The sequence below is a fragment of the Brachycentrus maculatus genome, unplaced genomic scaffold (genome assembly GCF_059751285.1).
Source record: "Brachycentrus maculatus isolate JH-2025_06_01 unplaced genomic scaffold, ASM5975128v1 h1tg000653l, whole genome shotgun sequence".
In the NCBI taxonomy this organism is placed as follows: Eukaryota; Metazoa; Arthropoda; class Insecta; order Trichoptera; family Brachycentridae; genus Brachycentrus; species Brachycentrus maculatus.
The window spans coordinates 1165359-1192891 of record NW_028281389.1 but is presented as its reverse complement, the minus strand read 5'-3'; the positions used below and the strand labels follow the sequence as shown (position 1 = coordinate 1192891).

Here is a 27533-nt window from a genome sequence, read left to right as displayed (position 1 = left end):
AGACTACTGTGAACGATCTAGGCTTGTACCTTTTGATGTCTGTTAGAAATTAGTGGGGAGATAATGCTTGAACAGGTTAAGACAAGGATAAGAAAAAAGAAAAACAAAAAACATAAGAGAGCATAATTACAAATTAAGAATTTAAACAGGGTAACATGAATAGAAAAACAAAATGACGATAGAGTAGGGAAGGCATGGGAAAAGGGAATCAGGTAGAAAGTTTAAGGAAGAGAGGAGGGGTCAGGGGAGGAGGAGATGGACAGTTAGGGTTCTAAGGTAAGATAATGATGTTTCAGGCGTTTTTTGAAGGTTAAAATAGAAGGTGCATGTTTTACGTGTAGATGTAGTTTATTTGACTAGTTGATAAAGAAATTTTCTATTGTGTGATAGAAACATGTAAGTTTATATTAATTTTTGACATCTCATCAAAGATGAAGAAGAATATGGGAAGTCTGGGCATTTACGGAGCTGACGACCATCATAGGCTGGTTTAAGTGATCACTTTACACACGTGTAATATTCACCAATCTACCCATTATTGACAACCACGCTACTCACATTCTTGGAAGTTCTATATATATATATGAACCAATTTATAATATGAAAATAACTCCTGTAATTGGAGATAATCCAGATTTTGCGAACAAGTATTTGGACACACTCGAAATGTTGTGTGTAAGTTTATTATTTAGATTGCTTCAGTGAAAACCTGTAATTGAATTTTATTATGTTAAATATTCTGTTACAATGATTAAAGAAAACACTTCGTTTTTTACCACTTGAGTTTTATTATAGACTACATGTTTCAGAAGTTAAACTTCCATCATTCAGGTCTGTATAATAACTATTAATATATAATGAGTTATTATACAGACCTGAATGATGGAAGTTTAACTTCTGAAACATGCAGTCTATAATAAAACTCAAGTGGTAAAAAACGAAGTGTTTTCTTTAATCATTGTAACATGTCTTACCACAAAGTTAATGCCGAAACAATAAATAAAATATTCTGTTGGTTTTCCAATAATAAAAAAAATAAAAATAAATAAATTAAATGTAATATTTATTTAGTTTTAAAAGCAAATTCAACTTTTAAGTTTAATAGTGGGTATTTTATTCAAGCTAATAAAAGCTTTAAAAACAGGGATAGTTCAAACAGGGATTTTAGACTTATCGTTTTTTGCCAGTATACCCGCGGTATGTTCAACAAATTGTACAAGTGTAACAAATTGTATGCGTATGAATAATCATGTGAAATGCAAGTAAAATGCATGAATAATTGATGTTGCGGTCGCTTGTGAAGTTGTGTATGTGCGTATATCCGTATGCGTGTACAGGCACTGGCGTAATTCCGAAGGTACACCTGTCGCGTCCTTATTGGGGCCACATAACGGTATAATTCATTATCTCCTTTATCAGGGCTGTGTAATTTCTCCTTTCCTCGCCACATGTTTGTACAAAAGAAAAGTGGTACCTACGCTGAGTTACATTAAATTACCATAAAAGAGTTGTAGGGAAAAATAAATATTACACTTGATCATAATTTCCGCCTCCGTAGTGTAGTAGTTAACATGCTAAGCTATCATGCTTGAGGTCCCGGGTTTAACTCCCAGGGGGTTCTAAGTAAATATTAGTGATTTATTAGAGTTTTCTTTATTTAATATCACCCTGGACTGAGATATAAAAAATATACTTGTATATAAAATTGAAAAAAAACTTTCCGTCAGTTGGATGCAGTGCCCTATGCACCACTGAGTCCTGATGAGGGTAAAAAAGAAGCAAATGTATGAATAGTGCTATGTTCGTGACTTGTAGTATATGTAGTTTGCATGTTGGTGTAGTGATTGTCCTGACGAATAAACGGTAGTCTAAAATGACTATAAAGTAACATTACTGACATTTTTTTAAAATTAATTTTAATTTAAATTGATTAATTTTATAAATATAAAGGAGTCGCATCCCTATTTAGTACGCAGATACTATCTGTGGATAGCGGAAGTAACGTTATATTACACGTTGTTGACTTCCGGTGTGAAATTATTATTTACCTTTAAATACTCTATAACACATTCGGATATCTGTTTATTATTTTTTTTATCAAAATCCTTATATAAACATATAAAACATACAAATCCATTCATATGTGTCTGCTTTAAGTATTTATTTTTATCAATTTTATTTTATTTTATTTGTTCGGGAATTGTAGGTACAGCTTTAAATTAAAAAATATATAATTAAAAATAGTTACATTAACAATAGTAAATATTTCATTAAATAAACATAGAGACATATTATTAAAATCTATTTGACAAGTTGATAAAGAAAATTTCTATCATTTGATAAAAACATGTAATGTAAGTTTAACAAAAATCACGTCCAGCTCTTATCAAGTTTTCATTCGATTTATTTCGATGATTTTTTAGAAACATCTTGAAAATGATGCGGAATGCATCGAAACACGTTTCACAATAGATTTTAAGAAATCGTGGTATTTACCAAAAAAAAACTAAAAATAGAAATTGAGAGATATTGTAGCAAAGTGAGTGCCGAACATTTGGAGTGTGTCCAACAAATCTGAATTACCTATCTCCAATTATAGGAGTAATTTTTTATTTCTTCAATCAGCTTATATGCATATTATTAACACATACTTTACATCATATATTTATAAATATATATATATATATATATATATATATATACATATATATATATATATATATATATATATATATATATATATATATATATATATATATATATATATATATATATATATATATATATATATATATATATATATATATATATATATATATATATATATATATATATATATATATATATATATATATATATATATATATATTAACAGAATATTTCGACAAAAATAACATAATATGATAAAATACAAAAAAAATGACAATTCCAGCTATAGGTTTCCACCTTAGTAATCTAAAAATAAAACAATTTAAATAAGCCGTCATAAAAGTATAACTATAGAGAACATTTCTTTATCAACTGGTCAAATAGATCATCAACAATTTTTCTTTTAAACGTATTAAAAGAAACATTATTGATACCTATTTCATTAAGCATTACATTGCACATATCGCAGGCTCGATTTAAAAATGAATGTTGGTAGGACTTGGTGTGCATTTTAGGGATTTTAAATAAGTTTTTGTTTCTGGTCTGTGCTCCCGGGACTCTAAAATTGATGAGTGATAAAAGCTCTGGGCAATCAACATAATTATTTAAAAAAATTATACAGAAAAATAAGGTCAGCATCGTTCAAGCTTGGGTAAATTCATTAAATCATTTTAATCCAAAATTTTAATCCAAATGGTGGTTTGTTTATATTTTTAAAATTACCGCCATCTACCGCCATGCGTCTTCTGACACTAGCTCGACAATTCTGTCAGTTGTCGTAATTTGTTATTCCTTCCTGTTCCGCGTCTCCCTTTCATGACTCGCCACTGCACGATCCGCGCGCACAAACCGGTCTCGACTTTCACTCTGTTACACAACTCGCTGTGCGGGAGGTCAGTGGCGTGCCAGAAATTTTAAGGGCAGGGCTACTTGAAAATAATGATAAAAAATGGAATATTTTAATATTTTAATTCGATAGCCCGAAACATAATTTTCCGTAAAACCAGGTAAACTTTAACGTAATTATTTTTTTCAAATTAAAGCATCGTTTTTGTATTGTAAACATTTTTTTTTCGAAATGAATACTGAAAATTTTGGGAAGAAAATAGTAATACATATCGCTCACTCCTTTCAACAACGTCATATATCATAATATGGAAATAATTCATAATGTGTCATAATAATTCATAATATTCAACGCCATAATTTGGAAAATAGCATATTATTTTTTGACATCTCATCATCTGACGACCGTCAAAGGCTGTTATCACTTATCACAATGTGATCACTTAACACACGTGTAATATTCAAATAACATTCATCTCACTAATAGATATCTCTAGTGAAGTTCTAGTGATTTAAGAACAAGGTTTCTAAATTGGTTCATACAAATAGAACTTCTAAGAATTTGAGTAGTGTGGTTGTAATAATGGGTAGAATTGGTGAATGTTACACGTGTGTAAAGTGATCACTTAAGCCAGCCTATGACGGTCGTCAGCCCCGTAAATGCCCAGGCTTCCATATTCTTCTTCATCTATGTTGATATGTCAAAAAAATGTTTAAAATAACTCCGTATAGATCGTAGTCATACAGGAGAAAGTGACCAAGTGCATTTTTTTATAAAAACGTGATTATTGACTATTTGATATCTTACTAGCTTAATATTTCCCTGAAAAAATACCAAAGCGATTTTAAACTTGGAAGTGTAATATATTGACTTGTTAAAAATGACTAACTGCATTGATGTTTATTTTCTTGCTAGGCAAAAGTGACTTAAATGGCCCTCCTGAACATTTTACGTTTTGTTAGTTGGTCACTTTCTCTTGTACGACTACGAAATATTCATGCTGTGTTAGTGATTATCCTGACGAAGAGACGGGTACGTCTCGAAACCGGTAGACATTAAAATCTCGGTGAGTGGTTATATACTAGTATTTTTAACATTTTTGTAAAAAAAAAAGTAAAAATGACTAACCACAAAGATAATGCTTGAAATATTAATAATATTGAGAATACGTTATATCAATTAATTTGTCCACGAGCAGCCACTGTGTAGGCGAGAAAGCGTTCTAACGGAGCTTACGACTCTCGTTTTCGTACAGCGTCGCCGCGTTCGGTTTCTGCGCTAACGGGACCCCATCGGCCGCTAGGCGTCTCGACCGGTCGCAGTCTTGTCTACGCTCACGTACTACTAGAGTTCCCGTTACCCGGGATTCTCCCATTCAATACCCAGTGCCTTCTAGAATGCCGATGAGGCGGTTGGAGCATCGTGACTCATGATACAAATACGTAACAAATCACTTGATATTGAAAAGACAGACTTAAGCTCCTTTTTCTTGTAGTACATGCTTGCTAACTTTTTACTTTTTCATCTCTTTTACGTTTTTAGGTTATTAATTTTATTAGAAAAAATATGTTTTTGTAAAATTTTTGTTTTCTGATAGTCTATTAAGTATTTTTTGTATTTTATATTAACACTATTCTAGTTCTACTTATAATACCTATACCCTTATACCCTTTACTATGACCTAATTTATATTGTATACCCACACACAGGCCATGCCTTTGTGGGATCTTTTTTTATTTATATTTATATTTTAATCATTTTTTTACTTTTCGAATTTATGTCAAGTAATGCAAAAATATTTAATATAAAGAAAAAAAAACTAATTTACGTTTTACATGGTAATCGAACCCAGAACCCATTCATGGTATGCAAGCATATTAACCAGTACGATAGATAAAATAAATCATTAAACTCATTAAATAATATAAAACAATATACTTAAAAAGTCATTAAAAGTCATAGTGTTAAACAAAAATTTTCATACTAGAAATAAGGATAAAATAAGACTGCCATTGTTGAAAAAAAAGAAGTCACAAAATTGTTTAATGTAAAAGGGTTTGAAAATGTATGATGAGATGCCTGAATGTATGAAGAATGAAAAGGATCTGTAAAAATTTAAAAATAAATGATTTGTTTACTGTTAATATATATATATATATATATATATATATATATATATATATATATATATATATATATATATATATATATATATATATATATATATATATATATATATATATATATATATATATATATATATATATATATATATATATATATATATATATATATATATATATATATATATATATATATTAACAGTAAACAAATCATTTATTTTTAAATTTTTACAGATCCTTTTCATTCTTCATACATTCAGGCATCTCATCATACATTTTCAAACCCTTTTACATTAAACAATTTTGTGACTTCTTTTTTTTCAACAATGGCAGTCTTATTTTATCCTTATTTCTAGTATGAAAATTTTTGTTTAACACTATGACTTTTAATGACTTTTTAAGTATATTGTTTTATATTATTTAATGAGTTTAATGATTTATTTTATCTATCGTACTGGTTAATATGCTTGCATACCATGAATGGGTTCTGGGTTCGATTACCATGTAAAACGTAAATTAGTTTTTTTTTCTTTATATTAAATATTTTTGCATTACTTGACATAAATTCGAAAAGTAAAAAAATGATTAAAATATAAATATAAATAAAAAAAGATCCCACAAAGGCATGGCCTGTGTGTGGGTATACAATATAAATTAGGTCATAGTAAAGGGTATAAGGGTATAGGTATTATAAGTAGAACTAGAATAGTGTTAATATAAAATACAAAAAATACTTAATAGACTATCAGAAAACAAAAATTTTACAAAAACATATTTTTTCTAATAAAATTAATAACCTAAAAACGTAAAAGAGATGAAAAAGTAAAAAGTTAGCAAGCATGTACTACAAGAAAAAGGAGCTTAAGTCTGTCTTTTCAATATCAAGTGATTTGTTACGTATTTGTATCATGAGTCACGATGCTCCAACCGCCTCATCGGCATTCTAGAAGGCACTGGGTATTGAATGGGAGAATCCCGGGTAACGGGAACTCTAGTAGTACGTGAGCGTAGACAAGACTGCGACCGGTCGAGACGCCTAGCGGCCGATGGGGTCCCGTTAGCGCAGAAACCGAACGCGGCGACGCTGTACGAAAACGAGAGTCGTAAGCTCCGTTAGAACGCTTTCTCGCCTACACAGTGGCTGCTCGTGGACAAATTAATTGATATAACGTATTCTCAATATTATTAATATTTCAAGCATTATCTTTGTGGTTAGTCATTTTTACTTTTTTTTTTACAAAAATGTTAAAAATACTAGTATATAACCACTCACCGAGATTTTAATGTCTACCGGTTTCGAGACGTACCCGTCTCTTCGTCAGGATAATCACTAACACAGCATGAATATTTCGTAGTCGTACAAGAGAAAGTGACCAACTAACAAAACGTAAAATGTTCAGGAGGGCCATTTAAGTCACTTTTGCCTAGCAAGAAAATAAACATCAATGCAGTTAGTCATTTTTAACAAGTCAATATATTACACTTCCAAGTTTAAAATCGCTTTGGTATTTTTTCAGGGAAATATTAAGCTAGTAAGATATCAAATAGTCAATAATCACGTTTTTATAAAAAAATGCACTTGGTCACTTTCTCCTGTATGACTACGATCTATACGGAGTTATTTTAAACATTTTTTTGACATATCAACATAGATGAAGAAGAATATGGAAGCCTGGGCATTTACGGGGCTGACGACCGTCATAGGCTGGCTTAAGTGATCACTTTACACACGTGTAACATTCACCAATTCTACCCATTATTACAACCACACTACTCAAATTCTTAGAAGTTCTATTTGTATGAACCAATTTAGAAACCTTGTTCTTAAATCACTAGAACTTCACTAGAGATATCTATTAGTGAGATGAATGTTATTTGAATATTACACGTGTGTTAAGTGATCACATTGTGATAAGTGATAACAGCCTTTGACGGTCGTCAGATGATGAGATGTCAAAAAATAATATGCTATTTTCCAAATTATGGCGTTGAATATTATGAATTATTATGACACATTATGAATTATTTCCATATTATGATATATGACGTTGTTGAAAGGAGTGAGCGATATGTATTACTATTTTCTTCCCAAAATTTTCAGTATTCATTTCGAAAAAAAAATGTTTACAATACAAAAACGATGCTTTAATTTGAAAAAAATAATTACGTTAAAGTTTACCTGGTTTTACGGAAAATTATGTTTCGGGCTATCGAATTAAAATATTAAAATATTCCATTTTTTATCATTATTTTCAAGTAGCCCTGCCCTTAAAATTTCTGGCACGCCACTGACCTCCCGCACAGCGAGTTGTGTAACAGAGTGAAAGTCGAGACCGGTTTGTGCGCGCGGATCGTGCAGTGGCGAGTCATGAAAGGGAGACGCGGAACAGGAAGGAATAACAAATTACGACAACTGACAGAATTGTCGAGCTAGTGTCAGAAGACGCATGGCGGTAGATGGCGGTAATTTTAAAAATATAAACAAACCACCATTTGGATTAAAATTTTGGATTAAAATGATTTAATGAATTTACCCAAGCTTGAACGATGCTGACCTTATTTTTCTGTATAATTTTTTTAAATAATTATGTTGATTGCCCAGAGCTTTTATCACTCATCAATTTTAGAGTCCCGGGAGCACAGACCAGAAACAAAAACTTATTTAAAATCCCTAAAATGCACACCAAGTCCTACCAACATTCATTTTTAAATCGAGCCTGCGATATGTGCAATGTAATGCTTAATGAAATAGGTATCAATAATGTTTCTTTTAATACGTTTAAAAGAAAAATTGTTGATGATCTATTTGACCAGTTGATAAAGAAATGTTCTCTATAGTTATACTTTTATGACGGCTTATTTAAATTGTTTTATTTTTAGATTACTAAGGTGGAAACCTATAGCTGGAATTGTCATTTTTTTTGTATTTTATCATATTATGTTATTTTTGTCGAAATATTCTGTTGGTTTTCCAATAAATAAATTTAAAAATATAAAAATAAATCACTTGTATAAAATCTATTATATTGTTAGCAATTACGATTTTTTTTTAAGGGAAAACCCGCAATGCCTCTACTTTTAGAGTCTTGTCTGCAGGTAGGATAGTAAGGATAGGGAAGGTAAATGTGAAAAATGCATCAAAACACCCAGGGCAATTGATAATAAATATTTCTTGAATTTATTTTGCAGCTGTTGGGAATCGAACCCACAACGCCAATTTTGCAGTTGAGCGTCTACCCAACTACGCCACGGCACCTGTATTAAATCAGTACTTAATCCGTCATGCAAAGATTTTCGCGGATTAGTAAATATGTATTGTTTTTAGAGTGTATAAAAAAGAAAAAAAAATAGTGTAAAACTTTTAGAGTGTATAAAAAAGAAAAAGTTCAATGAGTGGCTTGATATTTATTTTTAATACATTTTATTATATTTAAAACTTTAAAAACGATCCCCTGAAAAATATGGTTTTTGATAAATGACGTTGTTGAAAGGAGTGACCGATATCCAAAATTAAACCAGGGGATTGAATTCTACTTTTACTTACATATTTATATGATAATATCTGACGCGTTTCGTCTTATTGAGACATTATCGAACACTCAGGGATTTTAGAGCTAACGTTTTGCCAGTATACTTACGATATCGCGCACTCCTTTCAAGAACGTCATAAATCAAAAATCGTCAATTTTCAGTTGTTCATGTTTTCGGAATGCCCAGAAAATGTGCTATATCCCAGCAAAAGAGACATATTTTTAACTTAATATTTACCCGCTACAGGGCAAAAAATGTTGTTTTTGCATTTTGAAAAAAAGGTATTGTTTAATTATTTTTTAAAGTTAAACTGAATATTTTTCAAATGGAGAAAAAACCTTCAGGTTTTACCTAAAAAGATCTGTTACACAGTAAAAAGTTCAATAAGTGGCTTGATATTTATTTTGAATACATTGTGTTATATTTTTAAACTTTAAAAACGTTCTCCTGAAAAATCAAGTTTTTTGATTTATGACGTTCTTGAAAGGAGTGAGCGATATGTTGTCGTCTGTCGAAGTAGTGATTGTGTGTGTCATCTTCCCTCGACATTTGTCTTGCAGCCCTGACCTTGATACCCTCGGCTCGAGGTCACCCCCCACCGCGGCCGACCTTGTCTCGCCCTTGGGACGCTCGAAGATTGGGGAAACTTTCCGTGTACGTCCTTATTACGACATTATATTTAGAAAGCGGGTCAGCCTCATACGTAGTTACTACATGCTGCCTTATTGAAAATAAAATACATACATATGTATGAGTATGTATACGAGTATATACAATTACTATTACAAATATGGGTAATTATACAACAATGTTTTTTTTTCTGTGTATATAATTGAATGTGTATATGTATGTATATGTATATATATGTGTGTATGTATGCGTATGTATATATATGTATGTATATTTATAAATATATTTTTTTTAACTTCTTACCTAGAAAAAAAAATCCTTTAACCACCCTTTATTAATTCCTCTCCTTTCCTTCTCCTTCCTGCTACATCTATTATTTTATAAAATACCCTTTTTTTTGTTTTTTTTGTTTAATCTCTGAATGTTTTTCAATAGTTTTATAACATAAATGTGAAATTGTTTAATTGGCTTTTTTTTAACGTAACTATTTTTTGTCAATGTAATGTAATGTTTATTATTGTTAATGTAACTATTGTTTTATATCATATTTTTATATGTAAGCTGTACAATTCCCGAATAAATAAAAATAAAAAAAATAAAAAATAAAAAATAAAATGTATGTATATAATTTAAGTGGCAATCACATTACGATTAAAGATGGTTGTAGGTTGTAGAATTTAATTATAATGTCTACCGGTTTCGAAGCTAAGCGCTTCTTTATCAAGACTGATTAATACAAAAACACTATCTAGTTAACATAATTCAAAATATTTTGACGGTTAGGCAAAGAAGCTTGGGTAGATCTCAAGTGGCTTTATTTTTTGTGTTTGAGATTTACCCAAGCTCCTTTGACTAACCGTCAAAATATTTTGAATTTTGTTAACTACATAGTGTTTTAGTATTAATCAGTCTTGATAAAGAAGCGGTTAGCTTCGAAACCGGTTGACATTGTAATTAAGTTATAATAAAATATTTATGGCATTATCGATAAAATTAAGAAAGGTGTGTTGAGATGGTTTGGACATGTAGAACGAGTGAGTGAGGAAAGAACGGTAAAACAAATTTATGAGGCGAATGTAATTGGAAAAAAAGGAGCAGAGGAAGACCGAGAAAAACATGGCACGATCAGGTATGCCAAATACTTAAAAGTGGTCAGGTCAAGAGTCGTAATAAACGGCGGGTATGTATGAGGAAGAGTAAGAGTAAGAGTATGTGGAAGAGGCGAAGAATGTTTACAAAGACAGAGTGGTGTGGCGTTCTATTCTCTCTGCCTACCCCTGCGGGGAAGCGGAGTGATGGTTAGTTAGTTAGTTACTTTAAAATATTTATAATAATAATAATAAAACCCTTATCCGCACCCCAATGGTGCATAGGGCATACTTCATATAAACGCAGTGTAATCTTGATCGTTTACACATGAAGGAAAGGTGATCAGCTTTCCGCTTCAGGTACTAGTCCAGGGTGATATTGAATAAATATCATAGTGAAAAAATCACTTATATTTATTTGACCCCCCTGGGAATCGAACCCGGGACCTCCAGTACGGTAGCCGAGCGTGCTGACTATTACACTACGGAGGCGGACAAATATTTATAGTGATTTTAAAACAAAGTTACATTTTAATTATATTGTACATCTCTTCTGCCCACGACTTTGGTTGGTAATAAACAAATGTTTAATTTGTTTCTTTGTTTTGTTTCAGGAATGATGACACTTACGCGCGGCCCGTGTGACCTGGACAACATGAGTTTGTTCCAAGACCTCAAGCTGAAGAGGAGGAAGGTCGACTCCAGGTGTAGCAGTGACGGTACGTGGAATATTTATTTAAAAAAAAACTAACTAACCATCACGCCGCTTCCCCGCAGGGGTAGGCAGAGAGAATAGAGCGCCACACCACTCTGTCCTTGCAAACAATCTTCGCCTCTTCCACGTTCATGCATCTCCTCATACATACCCGCCGATTGTTACGACTCCTAACCTGACCACTTTCAAGTATTTGGCATACCTGATCGTTCCATGTTTTTCTCGGTCTTCCTCTGCTTCTTTGAAAAGAAACATACGTATATGATATAGAAAAGAAAAGTAGGAAGGGGTAGGAAGGCTACTAGGTAGGGAAGGAATCAATGAATCAAGGACAAGGAGCGGCATGAACTCGTTTTTATAAGGACTGTTCGTTAAAACGCCAAATATTAACGGAATTTCTGAATACGACATATAAAAATATTTACCCATGTAAAAATAATGAACGATTTAGTATTGAATGTACGTAGAAATATCTATTTTAAAGAAGTATGAATTCGTGGATGCGTAATACTTTACAAAGCTCATTGCATTCTTCCTGCAAAAAATCTTTCGCTATGAACCAATAGATGGCGACGCTCTGTTGAATTTTTTTAAAAGTAATATTTTATTATGCCTTAGCTTTTAAGCTACTTGAATTCGGCTGTCCAAACTTGAAACACAGTAAGAGAATTTTTTTGTAGTACGTTTTTTTGCATTTTTGGACTAAGTAGAATCTACTTAGTCCAAAAATGCAAAAAAAAAGTACTACAAAAAATGTCCTTTACTGTGTTTTGAGTTTTGTACTTTCAAATACACGCAACTTCTATGCTATTACTAAGATTGTAAAAAAATTGGTATCTCAACAAAGATGAAGAAAAATTTGAAAGTTTGGGTATTTACAGGGCTTATAATCTGTCATAGGGTGGTTTAGTGATCACTTTATACACGCGTAATATTCACCATGCTTTAAATTAAAGATTGTCACAAAAATTGACATCTCATTATAGATGAAGAAGAATATGGATGTCTGGGTATATACAGGACTCACCATAGGCTGGTTATGTGATCACTTTATACATGTGTTACATTCACCATGCTATAAATTAAAGTTTTTAAAAACATTTCGACATCTCAACATAGATGAAGAAGATTATGTAAGTCTGTGTATTTACACGGATTATACCATGGGTTGGTCAAGTGATCACTTTATATACGTGTAATATTCACCAATCTAAAACTTCAAGTTAAATTCAAGTGTATAAAGAGATCACTTATCCAGCCTTTGACATGAAAAATTCGCCTTCGAAAAAACGTTATTTTCGTAAGTTGGCAATGAATGACGTCACAGAAACGATGGAGTTATTTTGATGTTGGTGCCACACTACTACTATTGCAGCTCTATAAACCATAGACAATAAACCATATGACGTCATAAAACGTTCGATGACGGAAATTTGATGATTTTTCGTTTTATTACAATATCTTAAGTTTAAACCTTCAATCTCCCTTATTTCTCTACAGATTTCAATGAGAATGCTACCGATAGTCTTGCGATTTTTCATATTAATTTATTAGCCATACATCGTGATATTTATCCTTTAAAAAACGCGCTCAATGCGATAGAAAAAGCACGTTTGGCGCCCGATCCGCTGCGCGCATTGAACTGCGCAGATTGTCGGCTCCGCAGCAAAATATTATGTATAAAAAAATACTACCAGTCAATGGAAATAGTACCTACGCGACGTGATATGTTCTCACATATGCTATATATGTTTGTTTTTGTTAGCGGACCATGTTTACGACCAACACCAACACATAAATGCGTCAGTCACCTTGTAGAATTCTGTTTACGATTTTCGACACAGTTTCGTAATATGATTATTTGTTTTGTCGGCCGCCAGGGGCGTATTCGTTTATATTGATTAAAAAAGCTAACTGGCCGTCACGCCGCTTCCCGCAGGGGTAGGCAGAGATAACTGAACGCCACATTAGTCTGTCGATGTAAACATTATTCGCATCTTCGACATTTCGCTCACTTCTTTCAACAACGTCATATATCAAAAATCAAAAATTTTCAGTTGTGCATGTTTTCGGAATGCCCAGAAAATGAACTATATCCCAGCAAAAGCGGCATGTTTTTAATTTAATATTTACCAGCTACAGGGCAGAAAGTATTGTTTTTGCATTTTGAAGAAAGTGTATTGTTTAATTTTTTTAAAATATACTAATTATTTTTCAAATTGAGAAAAAACATTCAGGTTTAACCTAAAAAGATCTTTTGCACAATAAAAAGTTCAATAAGTGGCTTCATATTTATTTTTAATACATTTTTATTATATTCTTAAACTTTAAAACCGATCTCCTGAAAAATCATGATTTTTTAAATATGACGTTGTTGAAAGGAGTGAGTGACATATCCGCCGAATACTCCGACTTATGATCTGACCGCTTTTATGTAATATATTTGACATACCTGATTACGCCGAGTTTTTCTCGGTCTTCTGCAGAGGAAGACCTCAAACATCACAGAGGAACATTTTGGGTAGATAGTTCTTGTATATTCAGCTTTCCTTTGCTTTTTTCTCCATAACACATCATCCTTCAGTAATTCCATCTCTGTCCAAGCGGCCAGACTATGGAATGAATTACCTCTCCTTGTAAAAAATGCACCTTCTCAAGAAACGTCTGAGACATTACATAGTTTTTCCCTCTACCTCCTCCCTTAAACTCCCTTTTTTTCGTCTTCATTATTATCATCTTTTGTAATTTGTTTTATTTTAATTTTCAAGTACTATCTACCCTCTGATTGCAAACAGCTATATATGGTATCAAACGTTTTGACCAATATCACTAGTCTGTTTTTGGTTGGTTCGAAGAGATATTGCTTTTTAGCAATAAGCCCGCCAATGTACTTATTTCTTTCCTGTACATGTTTCAATAAAAAATTAATAAAGCTTCGAATATCCTTTAAAATGTATTATTTTGCAAGTCAAAGAAAGTGCGCACAATACGAGGAAAACGGTGACCCAGAAATGGCTAGCAATATAACACACGATGTCGTCTCGGCCGATTTTCTTTCGGCATATCCGCGCGGGAAAATCCTTGACATTTCTCGCTGTCTGTGTTTTTTTCAACACCCACAGGCGGTCCGACGCGTGTCTACCTAACCAGTCGAAATCCGAAATTGATCAGTACCTAACCGAATTTCATACGGCACGGTCGCGACACACATTCGGGCTCCGAAATAGTCAACAAACGAATCATGGATAAGTACTTCGCGGAGTTTTTGGAGTGCATTCGGAGTGTGCAAAACGCATGTGATTACGAGTTGATCGAAGGCGAGACGATACCATATTCCTAGCGATGGTGGAACAAGTAAAAAAATTGTTTCTTTACGACATATCGCTCACTCCTTTCAAGAACGTCATAAATCAAAACACTTGATTTTTCAGGAGAACGTTTTTAAAGTTAAAAAATATAATACAATTTATTAAAAATAAATATCAAGCCACTTATTGAACTTTTTACTGTGCAACAGATCTTTTTGAGTTAAACCTGAATGTTTTTTCTCCATTTGAAAAATAACTAGTTTATTTTAAAAAATAATTCATCTTTACCTTTCCTTCAAAATTATTCAAAGTTGAAAGGAGTGAGCGATATAGTGGTCAAACAGGAGAAAGTGACCAAGTGCATTTTTTACAAAAACGTGATTATTGACTTGTTGGGAAATATATCCAAAATTTAACATGGCTAATGGATTTAATTCTACTTTTATAAACATATAAGATATGTGACGCGTTTCGTCACACTCATTAAGTGTTTGATAATGTCTTAATAAGACGAAACGTGTCACATATCATATAAGTAAATAAAAGTAGAATTAAATCTAATAATTGCGTTTATTTTTGGATTAATATATTGACTTGTTAAAATGACTAACTGCACTGATGTTTCTTGCCAAGCAAAAGTGACTTAAATGGCCCTCCTGAACATTTTACATTTTGTTAGTTGGTCAAATTCTCCTGTACGACTACGATATACATAATGTGAAAATCACAGATAAATAAAAGAGATTTTTTCACTTCAAGATTTATTCAATGTCACTCTGGACTGGTACCTGAGCGAAGGACTGATCAACCTTCCTTCGAGTGTAAACGATCAACATAACACTGCGTTTACAAAATGATTTTTTTATTGATTTCTTTTTAATTTTCAAAATCAATCAGACGATACACTGTTGGCGCTAACGTAATTACAATCTATATTAATATAATTCGACAAAATGGTAAAATATGGTATCATTATGAACTATTTTTTCAAAAGTAAAAAGCTTGCGATAAATTTCTGGGAAGAGTTCTGGGACCTTTTTTGTTTTAAAAATGTCATTTTAACACATATATATATATAGAAAATAGAACCCAGTCAGGGATCCAAAATAAATGATATGAAACAATACTTTATGGAACGATATTTGATCAATTGATTCAGCAGTCACTTTGTGGTAAAATCTATGAATTTTTTATTTAAGTTTTACTCAGTAAATACCACTATTTCTTAAAATCTATTGTGTCACGTGTTTTGATTCATTCCGCATCGTTTTAAATGTTTAAAAATGATGCGGACTGCATCGAAACACGTGTCACATTGGATTTTAAGAAATAGTTATATTTACTAAGCAAAACTTAGAAATGAAAGACCATATGTTATATTTTCCCATTTGTTTCCTTTAAACATACTTATGTTTTTTTATATGCCTATTTACTTAGCCTGTTTTTTGTTTTAAATTTTAAATTTTGCCCTGTTTTATTTCATTTTATATCTGTTTTTTCACTTATTTGTGTTTCAGTCTTACTAACCTTGTCCTAAAATGAGGAATGGAAATGACTCATCGGGAATATTGTATATGTGACTCATGTATGTAATATGTATTAAAATAATTAAATAAATAGTACTTTTCGGTTATAAAAATATAAATTCGCGCGATAAAGACACCTAACCTCACATTACCATATCCCTAAAGTATTACGCAAACTGACCTATATATTTTTTTCAGATAAGCTCCTTACACACTTACAACCGTCGAATTAAATGGCGTCGTATTTTTCTATTGCGTTTCACTTTGCGTAGCTTAAATTATGCGTATATTACTAATATATTTTTTCAAATATTATTTTTAAATGGGTGTTTCATTTATTATTTACCTTGCTTGTTATGTACAAGGTGACTCAAAATACACTTGAAAGTGGTTATAATAATAATAATAAAATTGGATAACTTATATAGCGCCATTTTCGTAAAAAAATACCTCAAGGGCGCTTCACTGTGAATGAATTGGGGAAAATATTATGGTGGAAATGAAATATTAGGTTATTATAAACCTTATTCACACCTAATGGTGCATAGGGCACTGCATCAAATTGACGCAGTGTTATCCCAATCATTACTTACATGAAGGCAAGGTGATCACTCTTGCGCTTCAGGAACCAGTCCAGGGTAATATTAAATAAATATTACAGTGTTAAATCACTAATATTTATTTTCACCCCCCCCTGGGAATCGAACCCGGGACCTCCAGCACGGTAGCTAAACATGCTGACCATTACACCACGGTTAGGTTAGGAGTCGAAATTATCGGCGGGTGTGAAGAGATGCATAAATGTGGAAGAGGCGAAGAATGTTTGCAAAGACAGAGTGGTTCGAAGTTCTACTTCCTATTCTCTCTGGTGGTGTCAAAAGTCTTAGTAATGAGGGGGCATATATAAAGTGACCATACACCCCGTTTTGAACGGGACCGTCCCGTTTTTTGATAGCCTGAACAACATAATTTTTTCATATTTATACTATTTATTACTCTTATTTTCTTTATCAACATTCCTTTTCTTTTTATTGATACATAAAAAAATTAATACATAGTAAAAAAATACTTGTTTTCTTGAATATACATACTATTACGTAAAAATTGGTAGATGTACCGTTTTGAGGCCAAAAATAAATGGTCACGTTAGGCATGTAAGGAAGCTAGTAGTGTACATGAATGTCAGGTCAGAAGAGTGTGGCGTTCAATCCTTTAGACCTACCAACATGAAACAGTGCGGTGGTAGTTATAGTAGAAGTTTATTATTAATATTTACACGAGGTTTTGAGTTCGTTTTCCGACTAGGTAAACATGAAAGTAAGCGTATAATATGTTGATTTTTTTTGTTGAGTTTTATTTATATATACGACTAGTTTCGAAAACGTACAGATGTTTTCATCTTCAAGTAAAAATTACAACTATATTCAAGTGTTTCATTTTTTTAAAATAAACAATATGTCATTTTAAAAGTTAATGCCAAATCAATAAATAATAGAATATCGCTCACTCCTTTCAACAACGTCATATATAAAAAATCGTCAATTTTCAGTTATGCATGTTTCGCATTCGTAATGCCCAGAAAATGTGCTATATCCCAGCAAAAGCGGCATATTTTTAACTTAATATTTACCCGCTACAGGGCAGAAAGTGTTGTTTTTGCTTTGAAGAAAAGGTATTGTTTAATTTTTACCTAAAAAGATCTGTTGCACACTAAAAAGTTCAATAAGTGGCTTGATATTTATTTTTAATGCATTGTTTTACATTTTTAAACATTAAAAACGTTCTCCTGAAAAATCAAGTTATTTGATTTATGACGTTCTTGAAAGGAGTGAGCGATATGTCAACTTGAACTTGAATCACCGATATAGATAACACCGCATCAATGATATACATTTCTCACTGTTAGCTGAAATAAAAAATAATAAAAAAAATAATAAATTATAATAAATGCCGGTGAATAAATCTTTAAATTATGAAATGTTGTAAGATCGAAGTTTCGAGAGTGAAGTCTTATCAAAATTTGCGTTGATAAAACTGTAATAAATTTCCTAATAAAAATAGGTCGTTTTTAAATTTACAATCCACTTATCTAAAATACGTTGATATTGATTTGTAACAGTCTTAAACTAATAATAATAATAAAACCCTTTTCCGCACCCCAATGGTGCATAGGGCACTGTGTCATATAAACGCAGCGTTATCTTGATCGTTTACACATGAAGGAAAGGTTATCAGCCCTCCGCTTCAGGTACCAGTCCATGGTAATATTGAATAAATATTACAGTGAAAAAATCACTTATATTTATTTTAGCCCCCTTGGGAATCGAACCCGGGACCTCCAGAACGGTAGCCGAGCTCGCTGACCATTACACTACGGAGGCGGACAAACTAGGTTAAACTAGGTCCTAAACTAGGTTAAAAAAATATCTTTGATAAATTACGAATATCAATGAATGAAGCAATTTATTATGGAGGAATATTTATTTAAAATTTATATTTGAAGCACTAACTTTGTGATTCTCCATTTTATAATTAAAATGTAAGTTTGTTTTAAAATCACTATAAATATTTTATTATAACTTAATTATAATGTCTACCGGTTTCAAAGCTTATCGCTTCTTTATCAAGACTGATTAATACTATAATATGTATTATTAAAACGCTAACTGAAGTGCCGGGCGGTAAAATTCCTTGTAATTCCGTGTAGTGGACAAACCCCTTAAGGGTCTCAGAATTGTCGAACACCGCATGAATGTACCTACCACTCACAGGGATTTCTGTGAGTCCAAAATTTTAAGTGAGTCATCAATCTCGGAAGCTATAGAACTATGATACCCTAATATAAATAACGATGGTAGGAACCATTAAAAATCATCCAGTCACCTGAAATTTGTTACTCAGATAAAAGAGGGATTTAAGAATTTGAAGTCTTTCTCGGTATTCCTCTGCTTGTATTTCTAACAACATTCACCTCAAAAATTTGTTTTACCGTTCTTTCCTCACTCATACGCTCCACATGTCCAAACCATCTCAACACACCTTTCTGAATTTTATCGATAGTGCTTATCTCAGCCTTGAATTCTTTCCTGACTTATTTATTGATTCGGCATTAACTTTGTGGAATGACATGATTATTTTATTAAAATTAAACACTTGAATATACCACTTTATCGAGTTTTATTTTTATTTACGACTAGTTTCGAAAACGGCAGATGTTTTCATCTTCTGGTACAAATTAAAACTGATTTTAAAGGTTTAATTTGTACCAGAAGATGAAAACATCTGTCGTTTTCGAAACTAGTCGTTAATAAAAATAAAACTTATTAAAATTGTATATTCAAGTGTTTACTTTCCTTACTTCACCATTTGAAAAATTATCGTACATCGTTTTACTGCACATTCATCTAAAATATCGCATTACGAATTCATTCAGCCTTTTATGCAAACTCCATATTCGCTTCTATTGATAAGGGTTGGTACCAGGACCCGCTGTGAACTGCCAGATTAGTTAGCAACGCAAAAATACTTTGAAAATGTTGAACTAACCGGTAATCTAACCCAGAACCCATTCATGGTATTCAAGCATGTTAATTAGTACGAAAAAAAATACTTCACGCTAAAATAAAACAATAAAAAAACATAAATTGATTCGGCAGTCACTTTGCGATAATATCTATCAATTTCTAATTTTAGTTTTAATTAATTAATAAACCATATCCGCTCCCTATGGTGGAGCATATGGAGTCCACAAACTGTCTCCAGGCTTTTCTGTCGGCTGCCAGCTCCCTTGCATCCTCCCAAGTCAGATCCGCGTCCCGAAGTTCTGACGAGAACTGCAGACGAATTGTCAGCAGTGGTCGTCCTGGGCGGCGCGAACCTGATGCCTTGTAAAAGAGGCAAGCTTGATGGCGGCTCTCGGGAGGCATGCGGAGTACATGGCCAAGCCAACTGAATCGTCTTTTCTTGACGACAGTTGTGACCAAGATTTGCTGCGTCCTACGCCTTATCTCTTCATTCCTCACAAAGTCAAACCACCGCACGCCTAAAATTCTCCGCAAACACCTATTCTCAAAGCTTAGTACACGGCTGCTCTGGGCCCTTGTAAGGTGCCATGTTTCACAACCGTATAAGAGAACAGGAGCAATGCAGGCATTGTATAGGCGGCATTTAGTCTTCACCAAGTATAAATCCGATCTCCAGACAGCCTTCATACTGTTAAATGCGGACCCTGTGAGTCCTAATCGCACTCCCAGTTTCTTTAGTTTTACTCGGTAAATACCGCTATTTCTTAAAATCTATTATGAAACGTGTTTCGATGCATTCCGCATCATTTTCAAGCACCGTATAGCGTCACAACAGATTTTAAGAAATAGTGGTATTTACCAAGTAAAGCTTGGATTAAAAATTTAAATAAAAAAGTTTAAAATAACTATTTTGTATTATGACATATCATGTGTGGAAAATCATTGTATGACAGAATTAAAAACGAAGATATAAAAAAGGAATGTAAGGCTGAACGAGGAACAAATAAAAAGATTAGGAAGAATTCTTTAAGGTGGTATGAACATGTGGAGTGAATGGATAACGAGAAAATGACTAAGAAAATATATGTGGCGAATGTGAGCGGAAAAACAGAACGAGGACGGCCGAAAAAGACTTGGCACGATCAGATCAATCAGAACCAAAAATCTGGTGGTGTCAAAAGTCTGCGTAATCGGAGGGCATGTGTGACTAGATATATGGATGTGATGGAGGCGGGGAGTGTATGTCAGAACAAAATAGTGTGGCGTTCCATCCTTTCTGTCCACCCCTGCGGGGGAACTGCGTGATAGTAGTAGTAGTAGTTACGACATATATTAAAATATAAACGGAACAACAAAATTCACTTTTAGTGCTTATCAAGTTTTCATATGATTCATTTCTATGATTTTTCAGTAACTTGGTAGGGCAGATGTTATTTTTAGCACGTATCCTTATCATGAAAGACTCCCTAGTTCGATTGCCGACTGGGTCGATAAAAAAAAGTAATTTGAAAATCTTACCTCTCGTAATTCGGTATTATGACGAAAACGTTTGTTACATATCGCTCACTCCTTTCAAGAACTTCATAAATCAAAAATCGTCAATTTTCAGTTGTCCATGTTTTCGGAATGCTCAGAAAATGTACTATATCCCAGCAAAAGCGACATATTTTTAACTTAATATTTACCCGCTACAGAGCAGAAAGTGTTGTTTTTACATTTTAAAGAAAATGTATTGTTTAATTATATTTTTAAATAAACTAAATATTTTTGAGATGGAGAAAAAACCTTCAGGTTTTACCTGAAAAGATCTGTTGCTTAGTAAAAAGTTCAATAAGTGGCTTGATATATTTTTTAACACATTGTATTATCTTTTTAGACTTCAAAAACGTTGTCCTGAAATTCAAGTTTTTTTTTTATTTATGACGTTCTTGAAAGGAGTGAGAGATATGTGGAGGTCCTCACAAAAAAATTACATTTCCAATATTGCACAAAAATCCTTTAAATGCAAATCTGTTCTGTTTCCTGTACTCTATCGAAATCTTAATTAAAGTTGCGACAAAACGTGACCAATCCTGTGTTAAACCAATATGAAATCATTAAATCGCACTAAAACGTGACAATTTTACAAGCTAGAATTCCTGATTACTTAAAATAATTTTTAATGGAAATGTAACGTTTTGGTGAGGACCTCCACATATGTAGTTCTAATAAAATAACAACTATGTATGGTAGTTTTTCCCAATTTTTTTTTTGACATCTCAACATACATGAAAGAGAATATGGAAGTCTGGGTATTTACAGCGCTTATGACCTGTAATAGCCTGGTTAAATGATCATTTTATATCTAGGAGTTCTACAAACTTGAGTAGTGTGGTTGTTGATCGTGGGTAGAATGTTGAATAAAGAGATTTCTTAAACCAGCCTATGAACGCTCGGAAGCCCTGTAAATATCCAGACTTCCATATTCCTCTTCGTCTTTGTTGAAATTTCAAAATATTAAACTTAACTTTCTAATTTTTATATCCTATGCAGGTTCTAGAAAATTCGTCAAAACCCGTTTATTTTTCTTTGAATTATGAGTAAGGGTAATTCCTATAAAATTCTTACAATTTAAATAATATTTATCACGCATATAATACATATATTATTATGGATATTTAGAATTTTACTACATGAGCAAACGATGATCATAAAAATTAATCATGTAATAATACCAAGAATAAAATGAAAAACAGTGATTATTTCAAGGTTCGTGAAATCATTGGTTCGACCCCCAAAACCGGCAACTAAAAGTTGTCTCATTTCAAGATGATCTTTTGTAAAAAAATTCTTATAATTTCATATTTTGACTGATTCGGCAGTCACTTTGTGGTAATATCTAAAAAAATCTTACTTTACTTGGATTTTTACTAATTTTTACTCATATTTAATTTTAACACATGATTTGGTGGTGTCGAAATTCTGCAAAATTGAAAGGCATATATGACTAGATGTGTGGATGTGAAGGAAGCTAGGAGTGTATGTCAGGACAGAAGAGTGTGGCGTTTCATCCTCTCTGCCTACCTCTACGGAAACAGCTTGTTGGCAGTAGTAAAAATAGCACCTAAGTGGAAAATTTAGTATATATTTTTTTAAATTTAAATATTTAGTATATTCCCAGGGGAGGGTCAAATAAATATTAGTGATTTTTTCACTGTAATATTTATTTGATATTACCCTGGACTGGTACCTAAAGCGGAGGGCTGATCACCCTTTCTTCATGCGTTAACATATCAAGATAACCCTTAGCTTATATGATGCAGTGCCCTATGCACCTTCGGGTGTGGATGAGGGTTTAAAAATTAGTCAAGTGGAATATGTAGTTAAAAAGTATTTGGACAAACTCAAAAATTTGTAAATGGATAAATAAATAATCATACGCACTTAAAACAATGATTGGCTTGGATTGGCTTGTGTTTTTGTCCATCTTTATTCGGATCAGAGCTCTTGATCGGTGCGTGAATACGTTGCGCGTAAATTCAATCACGCTAAACTGTCGTAGATGTTTTCATTTTTCAAAACCGGACTACCGGACGGTAAAATTCCGGGTAGTGGACAAGCGACCTTAATGTCCATATCTAGGAGTTTCAAAATGTGAGAAGTGTGGTTGTCAATCATGGGTAGAAGGTGAGTATATTGCACGCGTGTAAAGTGATCATTTAACCAGGCAATTACAGGTCATAAGCGCTGTAAATACCCAGACTTCCATATTCTCTTTCATCTATGTTGAGATGTCAAAAAAAAAATGTGGGAAAAACTATTATATATATAGTTGTTATTTTATAAGAACTACATACATACACTCCTTTTAAGAACGTCATAAATCATAAAAACTTGATTTTTCAGGAGAACGTTTTGAAAGTTTAAAATTAAAATACAATGTATTAAAAATAAATATCAAGCCACTTTTTGAACTTTTTACTGTGCAACAGATCTTTTTAAGTAAAACCTTAAGGTTTTTTCCCCATTTGAAAAATATTTAGTATATTTAAAAAAATAATTAAACAATGTCTTTTCTTCAAAATGCAAAAACAACACTTTCTGCCCTGTAGCGGGTAAATATTAAGTTAAAAATAAGCCTCTTTTGCTGGGATGTAGTATATTTTCTAGGCATTCTGAAAACATGCATAACTGAAAAATTACGATTTTTTATTTATGACGTTCTTGAAAGGAGTGAGCGATATGTGGATGTCCTCATAAAACGTTACATTTCCATTATAAATGATTTTAAGTAATCGGGAATTCTAGCTTGCAAAATTGTTACGTTTTGGTGCGATTTAATGATTACATATTGGTTTAACACAGGATTGGTCACGTTTTGTCGCAACTTTAATTAAGATTTCGATAGAGTACAGGAAACAGAACAGATTTACATTAAGGGATTTTTCGTGCAATATTGGAAATGTGACTTTTTGGTGAGGACCTACACATATGACGTTTTGTGATGAAATCATCATCTCGGCGTTGTTCGACGATTGGGAAACATCTTTCTCTTTTACTTGCACTCGCGAGCCACCTTGGACTAGATACCAACACTTGTGTTCAGTTTTTGCGCGTTTCTAAACACATCTACCGTCTGGTTGCGTCACACGCTAAGTGTGTATCAGGGATGGCCAAACTATTCATATGTGTATACAGATAGCGTTCTAGCCTTAGATTGAATGAGTAAGGGATTACGTAATGGTCGATATCTTTTTAGTTCATCACTCATATGGGCATCTGATAGAAAAGTCCTGAAAGTAGGTGTTAGAGCGATAGTGGGAATGCATCGACTGAAGGTTTAAACCTGAAACGCTGAAAATACATATATGTAGAAGAATTTTTATCGATTGTTGCGCGGTATGGTCGATAATCCTGAAATTATCCGGAGCATTGGTCTGTATGTTCCCGATAGTTACCTAAGACAGCGTCGGCATAGATTGTTTCCCATTCCTATATATAGGACCAACCTGCCGATGGTTATGCCTGTAGGAAGAGCTACCGCTATGCTGAACAAGATCACGACGGATATTGATCTGTTCCATGTGTCTTAAGGAGTATTCCGAATCGGGATACTTCTAAATCTTTAACAAGAGTCTTCTTGCTTACTTTTTAATATAAATGGTTAAAAAAATCAGTTTATTTTATTAAGTTTTGTAAAATATTATTACTTTGATTTGTACTTTAACTATTATGCAACTTGCTTTTACTATCCATAAAGTCATTAAATAACGAAACTACTATGACACATACGATGTTGGTGGACTGTCGATTTTAATTTAAAAAACAAGTCGCCAGCGATCAATACTTTGGCCACCCCTGGTTTATACACACACATATTCACACACATACATACACACAAATATAAACACACACATAGTGCCTAACAGTGATATTGAAAACACAAAATTAGCGATTGTTTACCCCCGAAAGATTCCCCGCCCTAATATAAAAAGGTCACAGTCGATATAAGCAATGCATTGCGAAAAAAAATATGTTCAATTTACTTACTGTTAAAATATTTTAACAAAACTAGTAAAATTTATTATCGACATCTCAACATAGATGAAGAAGAATATGGAAGTACAGAATTTACGGAGCGGTATTTAAGATCGAGAAAGCGGCCGGGTCAGGAGTCGTAATAATCGTCGGGTATGTATGAGGAGATGCATGAATGTAGAAGAGGCAAAGAATGTTTGCAAAGACCGAGTGGTTTGGCGTTCGATTCTCTCTGCCTATCCCTGCGGGGAAGCGGCGTGATGGTTAGTTAGTTAGTTTTAGTATTTAAGATAGATTTTATTTTTTTTAAAGATAAAATCTGTAACTACATATTAAATGGTTTTCTACAGGTAAAACGGAAAGGATGTGATATTAACGTGTGTAAAATATTTTATTTGAGTGTCTAAATTTTTGTTAAAAAATCTGGGCTCTGTCAACCTGGAGTTATTTATTTATTATACTTAGTTACATTTTTAAGTAGAACATAATACATTTTCTAAACATTTATACAAATGGCAAACTTATAGTTTTAGATTCGCTGTGCCTCTCCAAAAAAGAGACTGAGCTCTTGTGCTTGGAGAGGGACTTACACTCAAGGTTTAATATTTTATATAATTAATGGTATAATAGTCTTTTTTTAAACATATTTTCAAGATTTATATTTAATGACCATTAATTTTTTTCTTAAGAATTTTTATATCTTCTATTTTTTTAATTTCTTTAGGGAGTTTGTTGAAATATTAAATTCCCAAATATTTAAAGTTTTGTTGAAATTGCTTAGTATTGCATTTTGGAGTTGAAAAATCATTTAAGAATCATTTAATTTATTTACTGTCTGCTATTGTATTGTTGTTTCAAGTATAGGGCCAAGAAATACAATACGGTTTTGAAATACGGGCAGATTACTGTAGGAAGGAGTTTTATGTTAGGTAAGGTAAAATGTGTCGAGTGAATAAACTCCATTGACCCCGCGAGGAACTTATCGCTGTTTTCAACTTGCCCCAGTTATTTATTTATATTAGTGATAAAAGCTTATCCATCGATGACGTCGTTAAACAATGCCAAAGATGGCGTCAGTGTTGCAGCTATTTAAAAAAAATACAGTACCTACATTTAAAAAAAAAACTTCGAAATAACGGCTTATTGGGGGGAGGGGGTGTTCGTTAAAGCCGAAAGTCCATTGTATAAAAATAAGTTTAAATATCTCATGAATTACTTGAAATTTCAGTAACTTTAAACATAAAGAGTAAATCCACTCACGAGTAGGCATAGGCTATGAAACTTATAAAGTTGAAGCCTGAGTAGGGACATGATAAGCGGTGTTGCATAAGCCGTAGCTAGAGTCACTTGAACGTTAGGTAATAATAAAAAAAATCATAAAACTTTTAAAAAATATAATATTTAAGACATTTACTGTCTTGGGACACTCGTCGTGAAGTGACGTTGCTGTTTGATATCGACGCACTTGCTTTCTGTAATCCTGCTTTGAAATAGAAATCAAGTTTTGTTTGCACTTTTGAAGTATGCTGTTTTTTTTATGATCGACTCGATTTATATATATATATATATATATATATATATATATATATATATATATATATATATATATATATATATATATATATATATATATATATATATATATATATATATATTATTATAGTGTCCGCCTCCGTAGTGTAATGGTCAGCACGCTCTGCTACCGTTCTGTAGGTCCCGGGTTCGATTCCCAAGGGGGGTAAAATAAATATAAGTGATTTTTTCACTGTTATATTTATTCAATATTACCCTGGACTGGTACCTGCAGCGGAGGGCTGATCACCTTTCCTTCATGCGTAAACGATCAGGATTACACTGCATTTATATGACGCAGTGCCCTATGCACCATTGGGGTGCGGATAAGGGTTTTATTATTATTATTATTATTTAGTTTTATTAAGATATGTGCATATGCTATCCGAAGACAGTGTTGAATTTCAAAAGTTTGTTTTTGCTCTCCTGTAAAATTTGGTCTGAGACAGATATACCCCTTTGCAAAGGCAAAGGGGTATATCTGTGTAGTGTAAAGACACTAC

At 32.6% G+C, this 27533-nt stretch overlaps 1 protein-coding gene across 7 annotated transcripts in view; it reads left to right on the top strand.

Annotated features, from left to right (window-relative positions):
• Window positions 1–27533, top strand: part of Hr4 (nuclear hormone receptor 4) — a 182636-nt gene that overhangs the window by 122242 nt on the left and 32861 nt on the right. For all 7 annotated transcript variants that reach the window (XM_088274245.1, XM_088274241.1, XM_088274242.1 and 4 more), the window contains one exon: window positions 11483–11587. In XM_088274245.1, coding sequence (XP_088130371.1) covers window positions 11485–11587 — 103 coding nt within the window. In that variant the 5' untranslated portion in view covers window positions 11483–11484. The remainder of the gene's footprint in view (window positions 1–11482; window positions 11588–27533) is intronic.